Source organism: Leptinotarsa decemlineata, unplaced genomic scaffold (assembly GCF_025532065.1).
Source record: "Leptinotarsa decemlineata unplaced genomic scaffold, Ldec_3_MD MMD2_tig00026282_RagTag_RagTag, whole genome shotgun sequence".
Taxonomy (NCBI): Eukaryota; Metazoa; Arthropoda; class Insecta; order Coleoptera; family Chrysomelidae; genus Leptinotarsa; species Leptinotarsa decemlineata.
In genome coordinates, this window is record NW_027412668.1 from 15,840,424 (window position 1) to 15,861,296 (window position 20,873).

Sequence of the window (20,873 nt, forward strand, 5' to 3'; positions counted from 1 at the left end):
TTCTCAAAAAAAAGGTCGGTTCCTGATTTTTCATAGAAATTCAATTATAGCTCAGAAGGGTTACCAAATTAAGAGCTCTTATTCGGACGACATCTACAGAAATTTGCAGAAATACTATACCGTTTTTCAACACTTGTCACTGTATACTAACTTATTAACATCGAGATAGAAGGCACCTCAAGATTACCAACAAGACAAGGAATACGGTTTACTTGTTAGTTTTCATATGGTTTCGCTTCCCTACCTTTGAAATGAATGAATGACAATACTAAATTATCACTATTGAACGTGAGTTGTCACTGGATAAAGGAATCAAAGTGTTATTGTTCTGAAATTTTCTACTCTTTTCAATGGTTACTTTAATAGGAAATATAATAAAGTACAGCGTCTTACCCTAGGGTTTAATGCATTGAATCTTACAACTTCTGACCGAAATCCCATTTCCAGAACTATTAAGCAAACTCAAGGCTGTTGGTTTACACTCCTCCAAAGAGACTCATCTGATTCTTGGGACTCGGGATTCCGTCAGTCTTCAGCATTAGCTACCTCAGACCTATGTTTTATAGTGTAGACAGATACGTCCAAAATGAACTTCTCATTGTGTCCAATTCTTTCCTGTTTTGATGCTTTCATATTTTTGTTATTGTATGCTTCTCTGCTCTTCATAATTCTGCCTGGCAGAACTTTAATACAAAAAAATTGTTGTTAAAAAATCCACTTTTTAATTGATATCTATGAATATCTCAAGAAGTTGGAATTTATTCTGATGGATGATTCTCACAGATTCCACTCAAATCACCACTACGTGATCCCTATATGAAACCAAGCATAGACTCTTTTGAAATATCATCCTTTTCACTTGAAATTGAATTTAGTTCAAACCGCAGGCAATGTTACCACCTGTACCATCAGGTGTAAACCCGTACCATATAGACAAAGCCTACCGATGCTAAGTATGACATTACTATAAGTAAACATCACTGTCTGTAACTCACTGCTCACTCTACGTTAATCACTATGAAAATCAACTCTAGGACTGGACATAAAAAAAGAGTAGTAGTTGACGACTATTTGTATACCCAACCGTACCTATAAAAATAATTCGATTATGCCAGTCACTAGAAAAAAGTAGTCTTGGCGTTAACATATACTTTCCTATCGATGTTACTTGTTGACAATTAAATCAAACTACCGGTCGATTTTGTTCGCAGGGTCGATTTTAGTTGGGAGTTCAATAATGTAGCTCGGTTGACGAAAATAAACATATTTTCCAGGAATTCATAGCAAATTGATTATGATTACCAACGGAACCGTCAAACGATGAACTGACTGCGTTTATAAATATACTGTACCTACTATATCCGATCGATAAGTTGAAGAATTCAATAATTCTGAGTCACAACGCATTCTCAAGGAGCCGTGTAGTTTTATCCCCAGATATGCCTCAGAATATTTACTTCATCATGGTGAATGGTCGTAGAGGTCAGGAAAATATACAAGCTGTTTCGAAACTATCTGAAAAGTGGATATTTTCAATTTTTGTGATTTTGAGGTATCTCAATGAATTTGGAAAGTATGGATAATTGAAGAAAAGTAAATGGAGAAACGAAAACTGGGTACTGTTGGAAACTGGACTCGATAAAGTAACTCATTGAAACTCATTTTCAAATACTGAGACGTTTTTAACTTTTTGACATTTTCCACTCGTAAATTTTCCTCAAATTTCAACAACATTTTCACCCTCCAACGGAAACGGAACTCATGAGATTTTTACCCAATGGTGTCAAAACTATATTGCCTCCCAAATCCACAAACCAGGAAAATCAATGCGCCCTATCGTGTCAGCTGTTGAATCTTCTACCTACCAAATAGCAAAATGACTCAGTAAGGAATTTGAAAGTTTGCCTATTGCGTACCAGGTTTTAGTATCATACAACATAATAAAATATCATTCTGCAAGAAGGTGGAATTTTAGTTTTCATTTATGTTAGTTCCTAATTTCCTAGCGTCCCAATTCCATAGACCTTACAGTACCTCTGGGAATTACTAGAGAAAAATAATTTCAGTACTAACGAAATTGAAGAAATAATTTATCTCACTAATTCATGTATGAAACGAAACCGTTTCTTGGTAGAAGATTGCTTTTATGAACAACTGGAGGGAACGGCTATGTCTCCTTGTCTCCTTACCTGGCTAACGTGTTCATGAGCAAATTCGAAATGGAAACCAAAGAAACGTCAACGTATTTACCTAGTATATGGCTGAGGTATGTGAATGATATTTCTGCGATATTCGATAACAAAAAACCGAATATTGAGGACTTTGTTTGCTTTTTACATAACAGATTTCCATCAATGATGTGATGTTTGAATGAAACTACGTTTCTTACTTTCACAACACAAATGACATTCACGTTTGAGTTAGAAAATGAAGGATAACTTCCATTTCTTGATGTTTTGGTAATGAGGAGTGAATGTGGGAAGCTAGAATATGATGTATTTAGGAAGGAAATAAGCACTTACAGGTATATTCCTGGCAGTTCACATCACTGTAGATAGCACTAACGTGTTGAGTTGAGTTCTAGTTCATCGTCTTCAGACGTTTCCTCCCACGTATGAGAGGTTTACAAAAGAAAAAATGACAATACAGAGAGTATTGTAAAGTAAAGTTTAGGGTGAAAATGAACGAAATCTCGACTTTTAGAAACGACAAAAACCAAGATAAATACCAGGTCCATACCACCAATATACGAAGAAATTTGTAAATATTTTCAAGGAACTAGATAACATGAAGGTGGTATTTGAAGCAAGTCATACACTACAGAGCCTTTTAGAAAATTCAAGGGACAAAGTCGGGAACTCAAAAAAGTCTGGAATTTACGAAATTGAATGTGAGGACTGCGATGTAAAATATTATGGACAGACAAAAAGATATATTCAAATAAGATACAAGGAACAATTAGCACACCTAAAATATAGAAGACGAGAAAAATCTGCAGTCGCTCACCATATTCTGCAACAAAACCATTCCATAGACTTCAGTTCATTAAGATTAGTTGAACAAGTTAACAACAACACGCATCTAGATGCTTATGAGGGATTAGAAATAATAATATTATGAATAACGATAATGGACCAATACCAATATTTAACTTTATAGCTTGTGGAAATAAGTATTTTTATTTATTAGATTTACTGGACTAGTAGGGAAAGCAACATTGTAAAATTAATTTTAAGACAACTGAGACGCAGGTACCTAGCAGAGGTATTTATGGTTTAAATAAGAACAACATTGAATATAGTTTTTGTTCAATCTTCCTCTTGAAGATGATCACTTGGTGATCAAAACACGCGTCAAGGTGTTAAAAATAACGATTTGGTGTTGAGATAAAACTCCAGTAATATTCATTACTACACCAAAAGTTCCACACAGTGCATTACAATTAGTAATCACATTAAATTATATTATTTGTGTTACCGTAACTGCTTACACACCAGGAACAAGATCCATAAAATATCCAAGATCCAAAAATTGTATTTACCGGAGCAGTCAGTTCTTTATAGATGAAATCAAGCGGCTGTTGAGAGACCGTATCAGCGAGCAAAAGGAAAATACCAAGCAAAGAGGAAATAGTAAATCAGGAATATAAGACCATGTTTGTACCCATAAAGGTTACATCAAACGATTCGCAGCTGAAATTAATCACAAGGGATGAACATTAGTTACATTACATTTTTAACAACACATGTAGACGGCCTAGTGTGGGGATTCGCAACATATGGAAACCTTCAATCAAGCGGGAAAATGGGCTACTGTGCACCGAAACAGAAAATCCAGAGAGGAGAAGCAAAATCGTCCAAGTTACTCATAAAAAGTGTTGTTATTGAGATACACACATCGGAAAAGTCTAGGGATATTTTTTAAAATGGCAATAATTTTTTTTAGATCGCTTTAGGGAAAAAAAAGTTGACTGGTGATTATTAAACGAATGTAACTTACAACAAAATTTATTAAATGATCAAAAATACTGAGTGCGCATATAAGCAAAAAAAATATGGCTCTTCTTTGGCACCTCGAAAAAAAAATCATAATACAAAAAAAATTGGAATCAGTACAAAGTATGGCCTCCACGCTGGTTTATTACGGCCCTACATCTATCGTGCATCGACAAAATGTCTTGTTGAGGTACATTTGCCCATTCAGCGATTAAAAGCTCTCTCGATTGAAACGTTGTGTGAATGTTCCCCATATGCGGAGTAATTCTTCGTTGAAGCATGTCCCACACATGCTCGATGGGATTCAGGTCCGGTGATTGTGCTGGCCATGGCAATACATCAACTCCTTCGTTGGTGAGCCAGCCACTCACTAGATGCACGACATGTGGACGAGCATTATCGTGCATTAGGTGGAAGTTTTCACCAACAGCACCAGCAAACGGACGGACGATAGGTAGAAGAATGGTGTCGAGGTACTGTCGAGCTGTGAGGGAGCGATTTGGAAAAACGAGATCGGTTCTGCCGCCGATCATGATTCTGCCCCATAGCATTACTGTACCACCTCTGTATGTGTGGACTTCCTGGACGTGTCTCAAACGTTCATTATTTCCAGGTCGTCTCCACAGTCTCACTCGACAAAAATCTGGATGAAATCCAAATCTGGATTCGTCTGTAAACAAAATTGTGGCCCAATCATTTGCATCCCAGTTTTGATGTTCTTGACACCACTCTAATCTTCTACCGCGATTGCCTCTCGACAAAGGTGGACATCTAAGTGGCCTTCTGTTGTGGAGATCTGCTTCATGCAGTCGATTTCTGACAGTATCACGACCAATGGTTACCTGGTGCGTCTGCTACATCACGTTAACCAACTCAGGTGCTGTGATTGTCGGTTGTCTTCTTGCGGTTAAGACCAAAAATCGGTCTTGAACTGCAGTTGTAGCACGTCCTCGCCCTGGATGTTGTTCGGCTGGACTGCCAGTTGAACGGAAACGCCGCCACAATCGACTGATAACACTTTGGGAGACCCCCAAACGAAGAGCTACATCATTTTGTCGCATACCACCTTGAAGAAGCCCTACAACTCTATTCATCTCAGCCAATGGTGAGTGATGGCGTTCCATGTTAAAGCACAATATTTCCAGTTTAATTGCTGAGCAAGAACTGCATAGAATGTACAAACTCGACACTTTCAGGTTATTCATTTTAGCTGAAAACCTACAGTTTGTAAAAAACTTGATAAAAGATTAGTTACCGTTTTTGCAGGCTTTGTTCAACCCATAGAAATCTACAGGGTGGTCGAGTGTACCAATTTAATCGAAATTGAACGACCTCATGCATTTATTTTTATGATATTTAGTATGTTATAAATATATCCCTAGACTTTTCCGATGTGTGTATTTGTCATCTCCAAGAAATACATTGGGGCAATTGATTATAAGAAAGGCTACCGACAAGTTGCATTAACCTATCTGTATAGTAGTAATAGTGATGTTACTGAAGCAGTAACATTAATTTTTACTTGTGTCATTTCAATATTTCTAATACAGATCCATGTCTTCCTGTGAGTGCATCTGGCTTCGGCTATCTTTGTACTCTTTCTAAAAGTTTTTTCCTGGTCAGTCTATGATCTAGTATTTCTGTCAGATGTGAGATCTTCTCCAACAGATTTACCTCTTCAATTCAAAGTATTGATCCTTTTGGTGAATAGGAGAATGTTTCTATTATCGATTTCGTTTTGGATGGAAGTGTTACTACTTTACGATAATTGATCATATCCTGTCCCAGACGTAGGTTACGTATGTTCGGTCGAGTTGTATCTATCTTACATTAACGAGAAGTAAGATTTATTAAGTGATCAGTTGACTGATTTCAACAAGATCCTGCTGCTGGAGGAAGGGGAGAAATGTTTCAAACTTTAATTCGAAATATTTATTTTCTTGATGGGTTAGATTTAAGAAATAGTTCTTTTTTACTTCAACATGTTAATACCTTCCAAGGAAAGCCATTTAAAAGGACATGATAACACTCCTTCAGAAATTAAAATGAAAAGACCTTCTGACCTTCTTTTTTCTCAATCAGCAGTGATTGTCTCATACTTCAATAGATATTTTTATAGAATTTATATTGCTCTACAAGTGCTTTTCATGAAGGTAATTATTTTAATTTGTTTCAGAGTCGGAGTCAGGATCTGGTTCAGGATCAGGAGTGGACGTTGATCCTAATCTTCCATACCCGGGCATCGCACCCATTACCCTACGGTATCTCTCCCAGACTACGAGGCCACGCAGTTGGTGTTTGGCGCTCATCTCGAATCCATATCCTTTTTTATACAAATTATTGAGGTGTTGCAGGGTGTATTACGGAATATTTCACGTTTTTAGATACACACGAGAAGTTTATTCATTAAGAAAATAAAGAGTACAATCAATCACAGTAGAATCTAATGAAATTACTGTTCAATACATCAGAACTGTGAATACACTATTCTCAATGCTCATTTTTAGAACAAAGTTGGCATTGTCATTCTAAATGTAACGAATCTCTGCAGGATTAACTCAATTGCTTAGTAGAGCTCACTATGAATGGAATTTCATGAACTAATTACACTGAATGATAATACTTTGATTTTTCTATCAGACTTTAAAACATGTTCATCAAAATCAAGGGCAGAATTATCTCTAATAGGATCACAGTTCTCACTTTTTGAAAAAAGTTTATGTACTTGTGATGCACTGTTTGGAATCATTGGTGTAGAAATTAATATTACTGGAATTTTATCCCAACACCAAACCGTTATTTCCAACACCTAGATACGTGTTTCGATTACTAAGTGATCATCTTCAAGAGGAAAATCAAACTCTTGAAGATGATCACTTGGTGATCGAAACACCAGTCGAGGTGTTGAAAATAAAGGTTTGGTGTTGGTTGGTCCAGTAATATAAAAACAATGTTCAGAGTCTCTAGAGTATCTGAAAGTATCGGTCTCAACAATAGTGTAATAATTTTCCAAACTCTATTACCATCTAATCAATATAGTTTATTGTATGATTTTCACTATAAAAGGGTTTTTCAAAAACCGCTACACGTGTTCCGCTATAAAATAGCTTCTTCAAGCATAAACTGCTAAAAGTTTATGCTTGGAGAAGTTATTGTAAAGCGAAACACGTGTCGCGGTTCTTGTAAAACCCTTCTATAGTGAAAATCATAAAATAAACTATATTGTTCAGTTTTTTCAATATGGATTTTCATCAAGTATCGGCCAGTTCTATTCAATATATTACCAGTGTTCAAAACAGCTTGGTCAACATCAAACTGGTTCCAAGTAAATGTCATCTGTTTCTTGTGTCGGAAAATTTTGATAACCTCTTCAGTTTGACCAACCTGAAAGTAATTGCAATCTCCTCTATAATTTCATGGTTTCCAAATGTATAATTTTTAGTCGTCTTGTTTACGGTTTGATAATAGTGTCTAATCTTTGGTGAAGTATTCAAAAAGTTTTGAAAGTACTTTCAATTACAACTCCGAGTGTATCAAGGTTCAGGTCGAATGGGTTGAAATGAGTTTTTTTATGAACTATGAGCTCAAAAATCTAGTGTAAGTTGCGATACACACTGACAGAATGAGCAAATTATATAACATGCGTGTCTTACGAGCCATGCTGCAAGGAGGGTGCTGCAAGCAGCTTCATCGGACCCGAACCTATCATTGACATCGTTTCAGGCTTTGCCAAATGAACATTGAACACCTGGATGGAAAGAAGATTTATGTACTTCTGGCAGAATCTTCCAGGAGTGGCTCACTCCAAGGCGTTCAGTCACCCTTCGAAGCTTGATACCAAACAGGTGCTGAACTACAGAAAGGATAAACTACGATGTCTAACAGGCCTTCTTACAGTTCACTGTCATTTAAATCATCATATGCAGAGACTCGGACTGTCGGAAACAGTGTGTGTCACCTCTGCTTGAAAAATAATGAAACAGCAGAGCACATACTTTGTGTCTGCCTCGCTGGGGACCAAATCACGTTTTTAGAGTTCGGCAGAGCCGTTTGACCTGAAAGACCACTCACCATACAAACTAATCGGCTTCATTAAGAAGTTGGGTTTATTTGGCCAAATGAGAATAGGTGTAAGCCACAATAAACCTTTGCGGGTGCCGGTGTAGGGTCGACTAGACCTACTCACTTTGGACCTAACCTAACCTTGCCATACAAGCCATCCATCGAGTCTTAGAGCATCGATCGAACCTGCATCAAGCAATATGGAAATTTCATCTGTGAACTAATTATCCGACTACCAACCGACTTTCGCAATAAAACCACAAACGATAATTTTTCTCGGAATTCAAAAATTGGAGAAAACCCTCTGAATTTACGTTTTTAAATAAACTTAAAAACCTATGAATATGGGATTCAACAAATTGCGAAGGTTTGATTAAATGCATGGAAAATACAAAGCAACAAAAATATTTGTTATTATCAAGAGTAACGTATTCAAAAAACACCTTATTGTGAGAATTTCATTAAACGATTTCACAAAAACGCAACATGCATTTTGCCATACAATGCTCACAATTAGGTGTTTTTTGAATACGTTAGGTTCATGGATTTTCATCAAGTATCGGCAAATTCCATCATATATTATCAAGAGTTCTGTAGAGTCAGAAAAATGTTTAAAGAGAAAGTCAAAGAAGTATATACATATCGTATATACCCAGATTGAGAACAAATTGATAGTTGATCCGAAAAACTTCTGGACATTCGTTCATAATGAGAACATTACTACAGGAATTCCCACAATCTATTGTTAACGCTTCTAGTAGGTTTTTTAAAAATCCTCATTTATTACCTAGTATAGAAGATAACTTATCAACCACCTTCAAACAAACCTAACTTCGAACTTTAGAGTTCGATAAACATTAGTGTAGAACTAATAACAGAGACAAAAATATTAGAAGCTGGAAAGAAATTTTAAAACAAGATGACCTCAGGTCATCCTTCCTTCGTTTCTAGTGAAAGACTGCCTGAAAGGATCAGTTTATTCCCTACAAACTGGTGAACTAGCAAAGTTTGTACAATACACAAAGATCAAGATCGAAATGAAATCAGTAATCACAGAGCCATCTTAATTCTCAACAACTTTGTCAAACTTCTAGAAACAACGGAGTCCCGCAAGGATTTAATTTTGACCCTGTAGTGTTTTTATTATCTATTAACGATCTGGAAAACTCGTTAACCTGTAACAGATCAATGTTTGCTGACGATTTGAAAGTTTACACAGCTACAAACAGTTCAGATGAATGCATCATTTTGCAATAGCAGATTAATTCATTACAAGAACTGTCTCCATTTGAAAATATTTGAATGCAAAATTGTGATATTCAGCTGAAAGTAACACAAAATTACACTCACGGTTTTATTATAAGGAACTGTAAGAAGTTCCATAATATCAGAACCATAATTTCAGTTTGGTAGGCCAAAACTAGAATATGGATCCATAATATGAAATCCCATACACAATCAATTTACATCTGCAATCAATAGAGTGAAAAAGAAATTTTTGAAATTCCTCACCAATCTTTTATGTTATTTTTTTCTTTCACTAATGTTCTTTTGTCAATTAGGAATGAATTATTCACTTAAAAATTATTGTTTTTTATTGGTAGTAGATATTATTTTGATGACATATTTCATACTCTACAAATTTCTGTATTAAAATGAATTTATTAGAAAATGATACATATTTTATCGCAATTAGGTACATTCTTCTGAAATTGCGTATATTCTCTAATTCCATGTTCATAACCTTGATAGTATAGTGTCATGTATTCGTTTCGACCGATTTTGTGCAGTGTTCATTTTCCACATTCATTTTTTCAATAGCATTGTCACGCAGACCATTTTTTTTATTTCTATAACTTTTCGGACACACAAAAAATCCTACACTACTTTCATGAAATATTCTTCGAAATGCTTTTAAAAATAATTCATCTGGCCTCATCACTAGTTTTATTATATTATGTTCAGAAATTTGAATTACGTTCTTCAAGGTATACATATTCGATAACGTAAATATTTATAGTATAAAATGGTTTTCTACGCTCGGATTAATGATTTTGACGGAATGTAGATTCATAAAAATCTCGATATGAAACATAAAGTCGCGAACCCAGGTAGTAGAAAAATAAACAATCGAACAGCTGCAAAAAATTAAACATCATGGGTTTGACTAAGCGAAGGTTATCAGGGAAAATTGTGAATCACATCTTTCATTACATTACATCCGGGACAAAATGAATGCCAGCCATTGGACACTTAGGTTTTTGTTTGTTCGTGAAGGTTTTTTGAAAGGCTCGTAGATCAATTATTGAGCTTATCGTACATATCTCTAGTTTGTGCAGAAATGTTTGATTTTAAAGAATTTTGAAAAAAGCTACAAAGCGGTATGAGGTTTCATTTGTAATTTTGGGGTGCAGCCCTGAGAGGAAAAAATTTGTAAATACGCAGATATTTTTGTACATATGTGAGTGCCAAAATTTTGATTTTATATCTTCACTGTCTTCAGAAATATAGTACAAAGACTTGTCGAGCACCCGGTATATAAACCGATGATGTTTGATTTAGTTACTGGATGAGTCCCAACTTGGAGTATTTTCAATTGTTGTATATAAATAACTATGGTATTGAAACAACAACAATATTAAATTAGCTAAAAGAACAATTCGTTCGGGCCAGTCTCAACTCCTTACACTGTAGGTTAATGGACTGACACAATACAACTACTTCCCTGGCTAATACCACGATGGGCGTTGAATTATATCAGACAGGTGTCCATTCAGAGTATCATTACTCGAACAAGGCTGAAACGAACGACAAACAACATGTTTGTCATCGCCCCATCTGCCCATGAACGAGGGGACCAACCGCATATCCGAATTTGCCCAATTCCTCGTAGAAGGAAGAAAACTTCACATGAAGTGATTGGGCATACTTGAAAACTAGCTGTGAATCAAATTATCCAAAAGAACAATTCGTTCAGGCCAGTCTCAACTTACAATATTAACAAATCAGAAAGAAGGGGTGAAAAAGTATTGCAGTTTTCACTGTTTTGAAATTGAGAAATAAATGAAATTAGTTTCGAATTTCAACACTATCAGTTGAACATTTTTTGTTTTCGTACATTTTAAATATTTAGATATTTTGAAATATTATGACTATTGTTTGGAAAGTTCAAATATTTTGAAACACTTTTGACATATTGCTGCTTATGAAATAGTATGACTGTTATTTAAAAAGTGCATTTGAAAAATAGATTACCATTCATGATTTATTTACTCAATAAATAACCAGATCAAAGTGGCTGAACTTAATTATGACTAGAACCTTCAAAATGTGACAGAAATGGTAGTAGATATTGACAACATTTTAAGAGAGAATGAATTTATCAGATAAAAAATTGTTGTTCAATGCAGTTATATCATTGTTTCATATTATGAACTGTGTCGAACACACTTTTTCCACACCAGAACGAAAGAACCGACTCTGATCGCACATTTTGCTAACTGAGTTGGCATTATCTGGAGATGACTGAAACTTTCATTCATCCTCTGATGCTGCTAACTTTATAAAAATCTAATATTTCAAAAGTTTTGTCGTTTGAGAAATTCATATTCAATGAGCCATTTTCCTGAGAATAGTACAGCACGAGAGGTAGTACTAGTAGTAGGCACAAATAATAAACTATTCACATGTAGAACAGTGTTATTTACGTAATATTAATTTATTAATTAAAAATATAAATCTGATACAAAAAATTATTTTGTGCTAGTATAATGTCAACAAAGCATTGCTGTTTTGCGAATTGTACGTCGGATAATCGATATCCGGAAGAAGACGTGTTTTTTATACCATTTATAAAACCTCATATTAATTAGGTTAGATGTGAGAAATTGATACATGCTTCGAGGAGAATGGATTTAACAGTGCAAAAAGTAAATAAATATTCATATGTATGCTCTAAACATGAAATGAATAGTAAATTTTTCATAGTTAATTACCATTGACTAGAATGAGATATAACCTCAATCGTTTATTGAATTATATTCAATATAATTTATTTATTTTATTAATTGAGTTCATTTCATTTCCATCTATATTTGATTTATATTTCACTCGGAAATAAGTCTGAAATTCATAATTATTGAAAAAAAAAATCCAGTTTGAATCTACCACTACTCGTTTACTAACCTGTCTATTAATTCACTTTTTTCCAGTTACTTTCAAATTACGGCATGCAAGCCAACGTTTTAATGTTACAACATTGTTATCCTTTACAGTTGCAAATTTTTGTTTTGCTCCAGGAACATTCTCTTCTGTTGAAAACATTCTTTTTTAATTGTACTTTACGATATGTTTATATGAAGATTAGGCAGTGTTTGTCCCTACCGAACTACTAGCGCTGCTAGTGAGTGATTTTTCGTACTTCAGGAAAAAGGTTCATTGCTTGTAACAATCACTGGACTCAATTTTGGTTGTACATAAATTTGCCTCTTGTAATCATGTGTCCCACGTTCGTAAAAACCATGAGGATCTGTCATTATTCCTCTGTTATTTTGCTTTCTGTTCACCTTATATTTTGATCAAGTGTTCTTCGTCCGATTTTCAGGTATTTTTTGAAGAATCTTGTGCTTTGAAATCAATAACAATAAAAAGCCAAGAAGTTGGGACAAGGTTCAAGAGTAGTCTTGAAATTTACTTATATTTCGTATTTAATACTACTTTGGAGCAATAGAAATTGTTTGGAAAATCATATATTTCGAATTAAATTGGTCGACGATAACTCTACCCAAAATATAAATGATTTTACATGAAATTATAGAGATGTTAGAAAATAAGAATGCCACAAAAATCTCATTTTCAACTTTGACTCCCGAGTGTTTCTTTCACTCAACTTCATTTTCTCAACATATTTTATATATGAAGTACACATGAGAAACATTTTACTTGAAAATTCAAAATACTTATGAGCATTTGAAATCACATGATAATAATTTTGGTTTCGTGAAGTCCATCTACTTTGGTAATCGACCGTATCAAGATTTTCGAAGGTATAGCACTAGTCTTTCCAGTATTAACATTCACAGATCCAGCCCTTCAACAAAACTAATGCTCACTAAGAAAACATGTATAATTATCACTTGTTTTCTCCAGTTGAAGTGCAGTTATGTTTTTGGAATGCCACTCTTCCTGTAACAAGGCTATTACTACATTTAACGAGCAATAAACTAACAACCCAATTTGTAGGAAGTGTTTGCGAGAGTAAGTGGGAATATTTACGAGTACGGGATATGTTCAGGATGCAAAACATTTAGGGTTAGTAGGAGAGATAATCTGTTGCGGATCATGACATGTAACAAGGTTTCTTAGATGCTAAAATTACTTCAGACCATCAGGAGTGGAATTATTACTTGAGCTCTGAAATTCCCTGAAAATAGTTTAGGTATAGGTTAGAATAGGTTAGGTCCAAAGTGAGTGTTTATTCGACCCTACACCGTGACCCGCAATGATTTATTGTGGCTCACACCTATTCTCACTTGACCAAATAAACCCAACTTCCTAACGAAGCCGATTAGTCTGTATGGTGAGTGGTCTTTCAGGTCAGATGGTAAGAGTACGGTTCTGCCGAACTCTAAAAACCTGATTCGGTCCCCAGCGGGGCAGGCACAAAGTATATGCTTTGTTGTTTCATCGTTAATGAGGTAGTCGGATAGTCAAGGTACAAGATTCCCACCTTGATACACGCGACAACTTTCTCATATGAGGGTTTTTGTACGTCAGCTACACCTGACGATGCCTTAGATTCAACCGTGCAAAGCTTTTCGCTTCTGATTTTGGTGAATCATCACTTGAGCACAAACGTTTGCTAACCTGCTCATGGGGGAGTTTGTTTCTCCACCAGAGACATATTCTGCATACTTCGCTCAAGAATTTGGTGCAAGGCGGTTTCATAAGGTACCCCGCTTTTGAGGAGACGATTCAGTCGTTCTTGGCTGCACCACCAACACTTTTTTTTAGGTTCAGTTATTGGATCAGGAAATGGAGAGTTGAGAAGCTCTCTCTCCTGATCTAAATTTACAGGGAGGTCAGTTGGAGTCATAAGCTCGACATCCATCTCCTGTGTAGACTCGCTCCTGATCTAAATTTACAGGGAGGTCAGTTGGAGTTGTAAGCTCTACATCCATCTCCTCTGTAGACTAAGAGTCAGAAATAATTTTTAAGTTTACTCTGTCCATAAAAGTCCCACGAGTAACTAGGGAAAGAAGGTCAATCACGACAGAGCCCTACATTGCCGTGACAAGGCGATGATGCTCTGACGAGAGGGCGCCTGGTATTTCGAAGGTTCCGTAGAGACAGCTGATAGGCCCAGTGTCATTCATCCTCCCGACACAGATACACACACCTTAGAATCAAGACATCGTTGGAATGCAATTCAGTAAGGGGAATAACAGAACCACAAGCGATTCTGTCATTCCCGTATCCAGCGGGGCTACGTGGAAGCAGACATCCGAAGGCCGGTTTGCTCAACCCCTACATCCCAAGCCAATGCACTCGCCAAAAACAGCATGCACAGTGGTTCGGGCAGGGAAAGATGAACAAGAACAGCCAACTAGCCTAGGTATAACTCGTGGGTTAATTTGAAGCAGTGTACACGTAAAGGTTGGAATAACTTTATTTTTGGTCAATAGTTTCGTGAGATACATATTCGAATAATGACTTGAAGGGCATTTAGAGGATGACAGTGGCTGGCTGTCATGACTATCGGTAACAACTGGTATCAATCCTACTGGAATGGACCTCCTGATTCAGAGGATGCTACTTGTAGCTGTCTTCTGTGGCCATTGACAGAAAAAGTCTCTAGAGTTGCCCAGAGCAGTAATGTGAAGAAAAGAGTTCAATTTCTACTACATTGATGAACTGTCAGACTGTGCGAACAGCGCTCAGTTAGGCCAACTACTGACGCAAATCTCGAAACTATCTATTCAAATTGGCTGCCAATGAAAAATAGTCCCAAAATGTGGCTTCCAAGGATTCCAGCTCGGGACGATATGAAAGTTATTTGAGCCTTACTTGAACGTTATTCTATAGTCATTTTCAGTATAGTTTGGCAATTAGAAGTTGAATCCTTGGCGCTAGGAAACCAAAAATAAACACAAATAGGTGATCTATTCGACTGATTTCAGCATGGTCCTGATGTTGGATGAACGATAAACATCTGCAAGACTGACTTCTGTCAGGTATATTGCATAAATGTCTGTCTGATATAATTGAATGTCCAGCGTGGTATTAGCCAAGGAAGTTGTTTTTTAACAAGCATTTATCAGAACTTACTGTGTTGGTATGTTGGGAGAGATAAATATTTCAATATTTCATTTCGAAATATTTATTTTCTTATACATATGAATCTTTCTTCGATACAGTCTTAGGACTTACTTGATATTGGACTCGTTCCATAATTTAGTCGCTTACTATTATATGCAATGGGATTTTCAGTTTAATTTCTATCGACTACTAATAATGCCAACTTGCTTGGTTCACTGCACATCGAGAATAGTGTTACGGTTCTGATATGCGAAGGAATAATTTTGTTAGATTTGTTCTGCCTCAGATATGAATACTTTTCTTTTTTTATAAGGTAATGAATAATTGTTTAGAATAAGTATAAGGATATTTTTCAAAGGTGTAGTGTTTTGTAATATTCGGATGGTGTTCGTTTTGTCAGAATGAAATGCTCAGTATGAATTTATAATAACTATGATTTATAAAATTGAATATTCAGGTAATGTTTACTTTGAATAGTCTAAACGCATTTTATCACAAAAAGGAAAATATACTAATAGCAATGTTTGGTAAATAAAATCATTAAAAGTAACGTGTTTGAAGGTTTTACATTCATTACATGAACAGTGAATATTATCAAAAAAAGATCGGATATAGCAAAAAAGCGGTTTTTACTGCTGTTTCTGTTCTTTTCTAAGTAGTCTTACCAAAATTTTGGGTTTAATAGTATTCTCAAGACGCTGATTTTGCGTGGTTTCGAATTTAAATTTGACTGAAGCTTTCCTAGATATAAGGAACTATTATTTCAGAATGATGAAAATTAAAAAAAAATAATAAAAAAATATATCCTGATCGGGGTATAAACTAGACCCTTTCTTCTGTTCGCTAGACAGAGGCGCATTTTTTAATTCAGATTTTCTCTCATCTATGACTGTATACCGCAAACTCACTCTTCAAAATTTTTTATATCAACATAATTGTTTAATTGAAGTGCACAGAACGCTTCATGCAAAGTTAAAAAAAAATGATAAATTAGGTCTCTTGTTTAATTTTATTGCGTCCAAACCGTAATGCTTTACGTCGCGGTTGATACCTCATTTCACTGGTAATTTTACTGCCTCCTCCTTATTTATAATCAAAAACACTTTCATTTTGTGTATAGCTGTTTGAAGAAAAAAATTTTGAAATTGGTTTTTAGCATAACTGATATTTTTTACGAGTTACTCCATATAAAAATGATTATTTTTACATTTTTATATATAATCAAAATCGGTTCAGAATTTCGCTCAAAGCGAAACCGGACTGTACGCAGGAATGGGAATAGCCACATCTAGCTATCCGGCCATCCCCACTTCTGCGCTCCGTCCGGCTTGGCCGCGCCCCAAATATTCAACGCTCATATTCGTCTTTCAAAATCGCGTTTTTTGCAAAAAAAAGTATCAAAAAGTTCAAATGTTCCACTTGTTTTCATGAAAATTTTAGCTCTTAATATTCATAAATAAAGATGTGGCAAATTTGTAAAATGTGGTTTTTGCCAGATACAATAATATCTGGCCGTGAAAGGCTATCTACACAGCGACTGAAACAGCATAAAAAATTTTTCGTTATATCCGAACATAATAATAATAATAATAACAATAATAATGGTTGTGCTAAAACGCCGAAATCAGGTGCTCAGTGTACTTTATACAACTTTCATTGTCATTCTTGAGTTTTCGATGATATAATAGGTTGATTTTTGATATTGATTGTGGTAAAAATCTGTATATTTGATGAAAGTCGTCTGGGTTATTTGTGATAAAACCAATTTTGATGGACGATAAAATTCTAGACTTGGAAATTGTATCTGTATACACCCTGTGCCTCAGTGTAATCCGATATTCTACTTGGACTATATTGTTGGGCGCGTTCGTGACATATATTTCTAGGTGAGTACAATAGATTTAAGTCACTTATGAAGCATGGTCTGACAAAAATGAATTTGCATATGATATCTCACTGAAAAATATACAGGGTGTTTATCAAACATGCGGCAAACATTTAAGGGACTATTCGTTGGACTACTTTAACGATATCTTGTCGTTTGATGATTTTTGATTGGGCGCTTTGTTTCGAAGACACGGTGCGAAAAAAATTTCGATAATAACAATTTATGTGCAAAAATGACATGTTATGTTTCTTAATCTACAAGAACTGTTGAAAATGACTACGCCTTGTCGACTCCCGAGCTCGTTCAAAAACACCAGGATCGTTTCTGATTGCGTTACACCCAGCAAATTGAATGTCTGCAGCCGTTTGTAGTAATCGGAATGTTGTTGATAGTTACCAATGTAATTGTTAAATTTTTTATTACTTGGTAGGTTTAGTGTAGTACGCTATACTTTTATTTCGGCTACGGTGATAATTTTGAAATTACTATAATTGTTTTTGTCGAAATTTTTTTCGCCCCGTATTTTCGAAACGAAGCGCCCTATCAAAAATCATCGAAGGACAAACTATCCCTAGAATAGTCCAAGGAATAGTCTGTTTAAATAACACCCTGTATTGTATATATGATTGACATTAGGGACGGATAATTCAGAATAATTAGACACCGGAGAGCCTGACACTGTCAAATTGAAGCCTCTTTATTTATTCGATGTCACAGTTTCAGTTTTTTCTCAATATCTTGGGAACTATTTATTGCAAAATGAAAAAAATTCACTTGATTTTTTTTGTAAGTCACGATTTTCTAAATATTCGGCTTTCAAATAATAACATTCTTATGTTGTTTATAAACGAAATATCTTATGAAGTATCAAAGCTGATATTAAATGCTTTATTACCTTTATCGTTTATCATAAAATTTTTGGAGGAAAGTTCTGAAGCTTTCACCGTCAAATTCTTTATTTTCAGAATAGTTGAATTTTTAATAATCATGCAGGATGGTGCGGGTACTAAATATGATCGTTATATTACAAAAGACCGTACATATTTTGAAAACTATCAATGATTTGAATAAATGGAAAAAATACTTTTTTGTTCATATATTACTTCTTATTTGTCAGCTTTTCTTGAGAAATTAGTGATAACTTTTTACCATATTTTCTATACATATATTTTCTATATTTTCTACCAACGTTGAGAGACATGTCGTGACAGCGACATGTCTATGCTTATTCATTGATTTGAATAAAGCATTCGATACTGACAACCATAAGCTACTTTTAGAAAATTTTAAAAATATAGGAATGTGGGAAAACTGTTATATTACTTTTGGAGAGCTATTTGAATGAGAGGATCCAGAAAGGGAAAATTGGTGACTACTCGAGTAACTCAAAAACCATTGAGTATGGAATACGCTAGGCACAGCTCTGGGTGTTATTCATCCTATATGTAAGTGAACTGTTCTCAGTTCTTAGTAAATGGGACATCATGAGATATGCTGATGACACTGTTGTCTTTCATCAGGCTTTAACATGGCAGGAGTTGGAAAATACTGAAAAAATAGATTTCAGATGTATTAATGTTTGGTTTGATAACAAACTATTAACAGTTTTTCCTTTCAATTGCAACAGATCTGGCGTCTTTCCTCTTCATCGATTAGAAATAGCGGAATTGAACTTTTTTTAACCTGTTTCCAATTCATGACTCTCATCAACAAGAATTTGACATGACTATGGGTTTCCCTTATCTCTCACCTTAAGTAACAAACATATGTAGCATTTTGAAAAATCTTTTGTTGATGCTTAACAAGACGGTTTCAAAATTTGGTGGAGAAATGTTAATGATATATTAAGTATTTGGGGTAGTAACCATAATGATCTGAATGGCTTTTTTAAATTATATCAACGAACAGGAACCGACAATAAGTTTTGCAATAGAGATTCATCCAGATTTGCTCGTAGATTCGAAACGAATGCAATTGAAAATAAACAGTCAATTGAAAACTAGATAAATATGTAGATGACTTGGAAATAGATAAGACAATCCAAAAATAAACACAATTAAGAAAAAATTGCATTCATAAGATACCTTATTCTTGTGGTAAGAGTTGTATTGGTGAAACTTCGAGAACATTGAGAACATGAGAATGAACATCAAGATTACATCAGAAATAGACAATTAACAGGATCAAAATTGTCAGAACACATTTTGAAATCAGACGATGAACATCGAGTTGAACGGAACAAATCAGCTACACTTAATGAAAAAATATACAATATAATTCTAACATTCATAAATAGATCTCAAATATCAATATAAAACGCAGTAACTCGATTGATTAAAAAATTCCAAATTCCGGTTTGATGCCGGGGGGGGGGGGGGTGAAAAATGGATTGTACTTGGCTACCCATTTTGAAGACACATATGAATAGTGGCAACTTATATCAGAGACCACTTGGTACTACATCGATTGTTTCAGAACTTATTAACAACATTGACATATTTCATAATTCAAAACTTTCTTGATATCTGTTGAGGATGTTTAGAAAGGAAGTGAACCAATGAAGAAAAAACTGCGAATATCCTTGAATTTTTTCAAATTCTGAAAACGGAGGCAGATTTCAGTATCCAAAACGCTAAGATAGGTATCTCTAAAATTTACATTTTTTTTTTATAGTCGAAATCAATACTGATATATTTTTAGTACATTATCTACATCATTATTTTTTTTTCCAATAAAACCGTTTAACATTTCATTTTCAAGTTTTCAATTTCTAATTTAGTTATTCAAATCTTCCCATTCTGTTCAGTGTCTTAATATTGCCATGTTGAGGTAGTTGTAAAAAAATATGTAATCCGCCATTTTTCAACTGCGACCATCTTGAATTTGCATTTTTTTCGAAGTGTACTACTATTCTACCAGTCAAGCTCTGTCAATCGATACCTATATTGAGGTAGTTCTGAAAAAATATGTTATCCTCCATTTTGTCGCTGCGGCCATTTCGAATTTGCATCTGTTTCAAAGTGTACTTCTATTCTACCAGTGGAGCCCTGTCATTTGATACCCATATTGAGGTAGTTGTGAAACAATATGTATTCCGCCATTTTGTGGCTGCGGCCATTTCGAATATACAATGAGAGATAATTTATTAAATTGTGTTTCAAATTTCAGAACGCGGGTCAAACCTCACTTTATAAATTTGACCCAAAAAATAAAAAAAAACAGACAAACAAACCGTTCAATAAAACATTTTTTTGTACAACTGTCATTAAGTGACATTTTCAATGGTTGTCAAGAGTATTAAAAGATGATGTTTACAAAGTAGCGTGTTAATAATATTTTTAACACTAGTGTCAAAAGTATTTTTAATACGATTTTTTTCGACCAAATAGCAATAAACAAAACATAATTATTCAATTTTCGAAAAATTTTTATTATGAACAATAAATATAGAAACAATTAAATTCTGTTACAAATGTAGTTTATACGTTAATTACATTATTAATATTATTTGTGAATATTAATATGAAAATTACAATCAGGACAACTGCTGATATATACCTTGCGACTTGGAAGAGTCTTGTGGTATATATGAACTATCTGACTTGACAATT

General features: G+C 34.7%; 1 protein-coding gene across 4 annotated transcripts in view; it reads left to right on the plus strand.

Annotated features, from left to right (window-relative positions):
• Window positions 1–20,873, plus strand: part of LOC111504603 (voltage-dependent T-type calcium channel subunit alpha-1G) — a 639,024-nt gene that overhangs the window by 85,328 nt on the left and 532,823 nt on the right. For all 4 annotated transcript variants that reach the window (XM_074179901.1, XM_074179899.1, XM_074179902.1 and 1 more), the window contains exon 3: window positions 6,172–6,312. In XM_074179901.1, coding sequence (XP_074036002.1) covers window positions 6,172–6,312 — 141 coding nt within the window. The remainder of the gene's footprint in view (window positions 1–6,171; window positions 6,313–20,873) is intronic.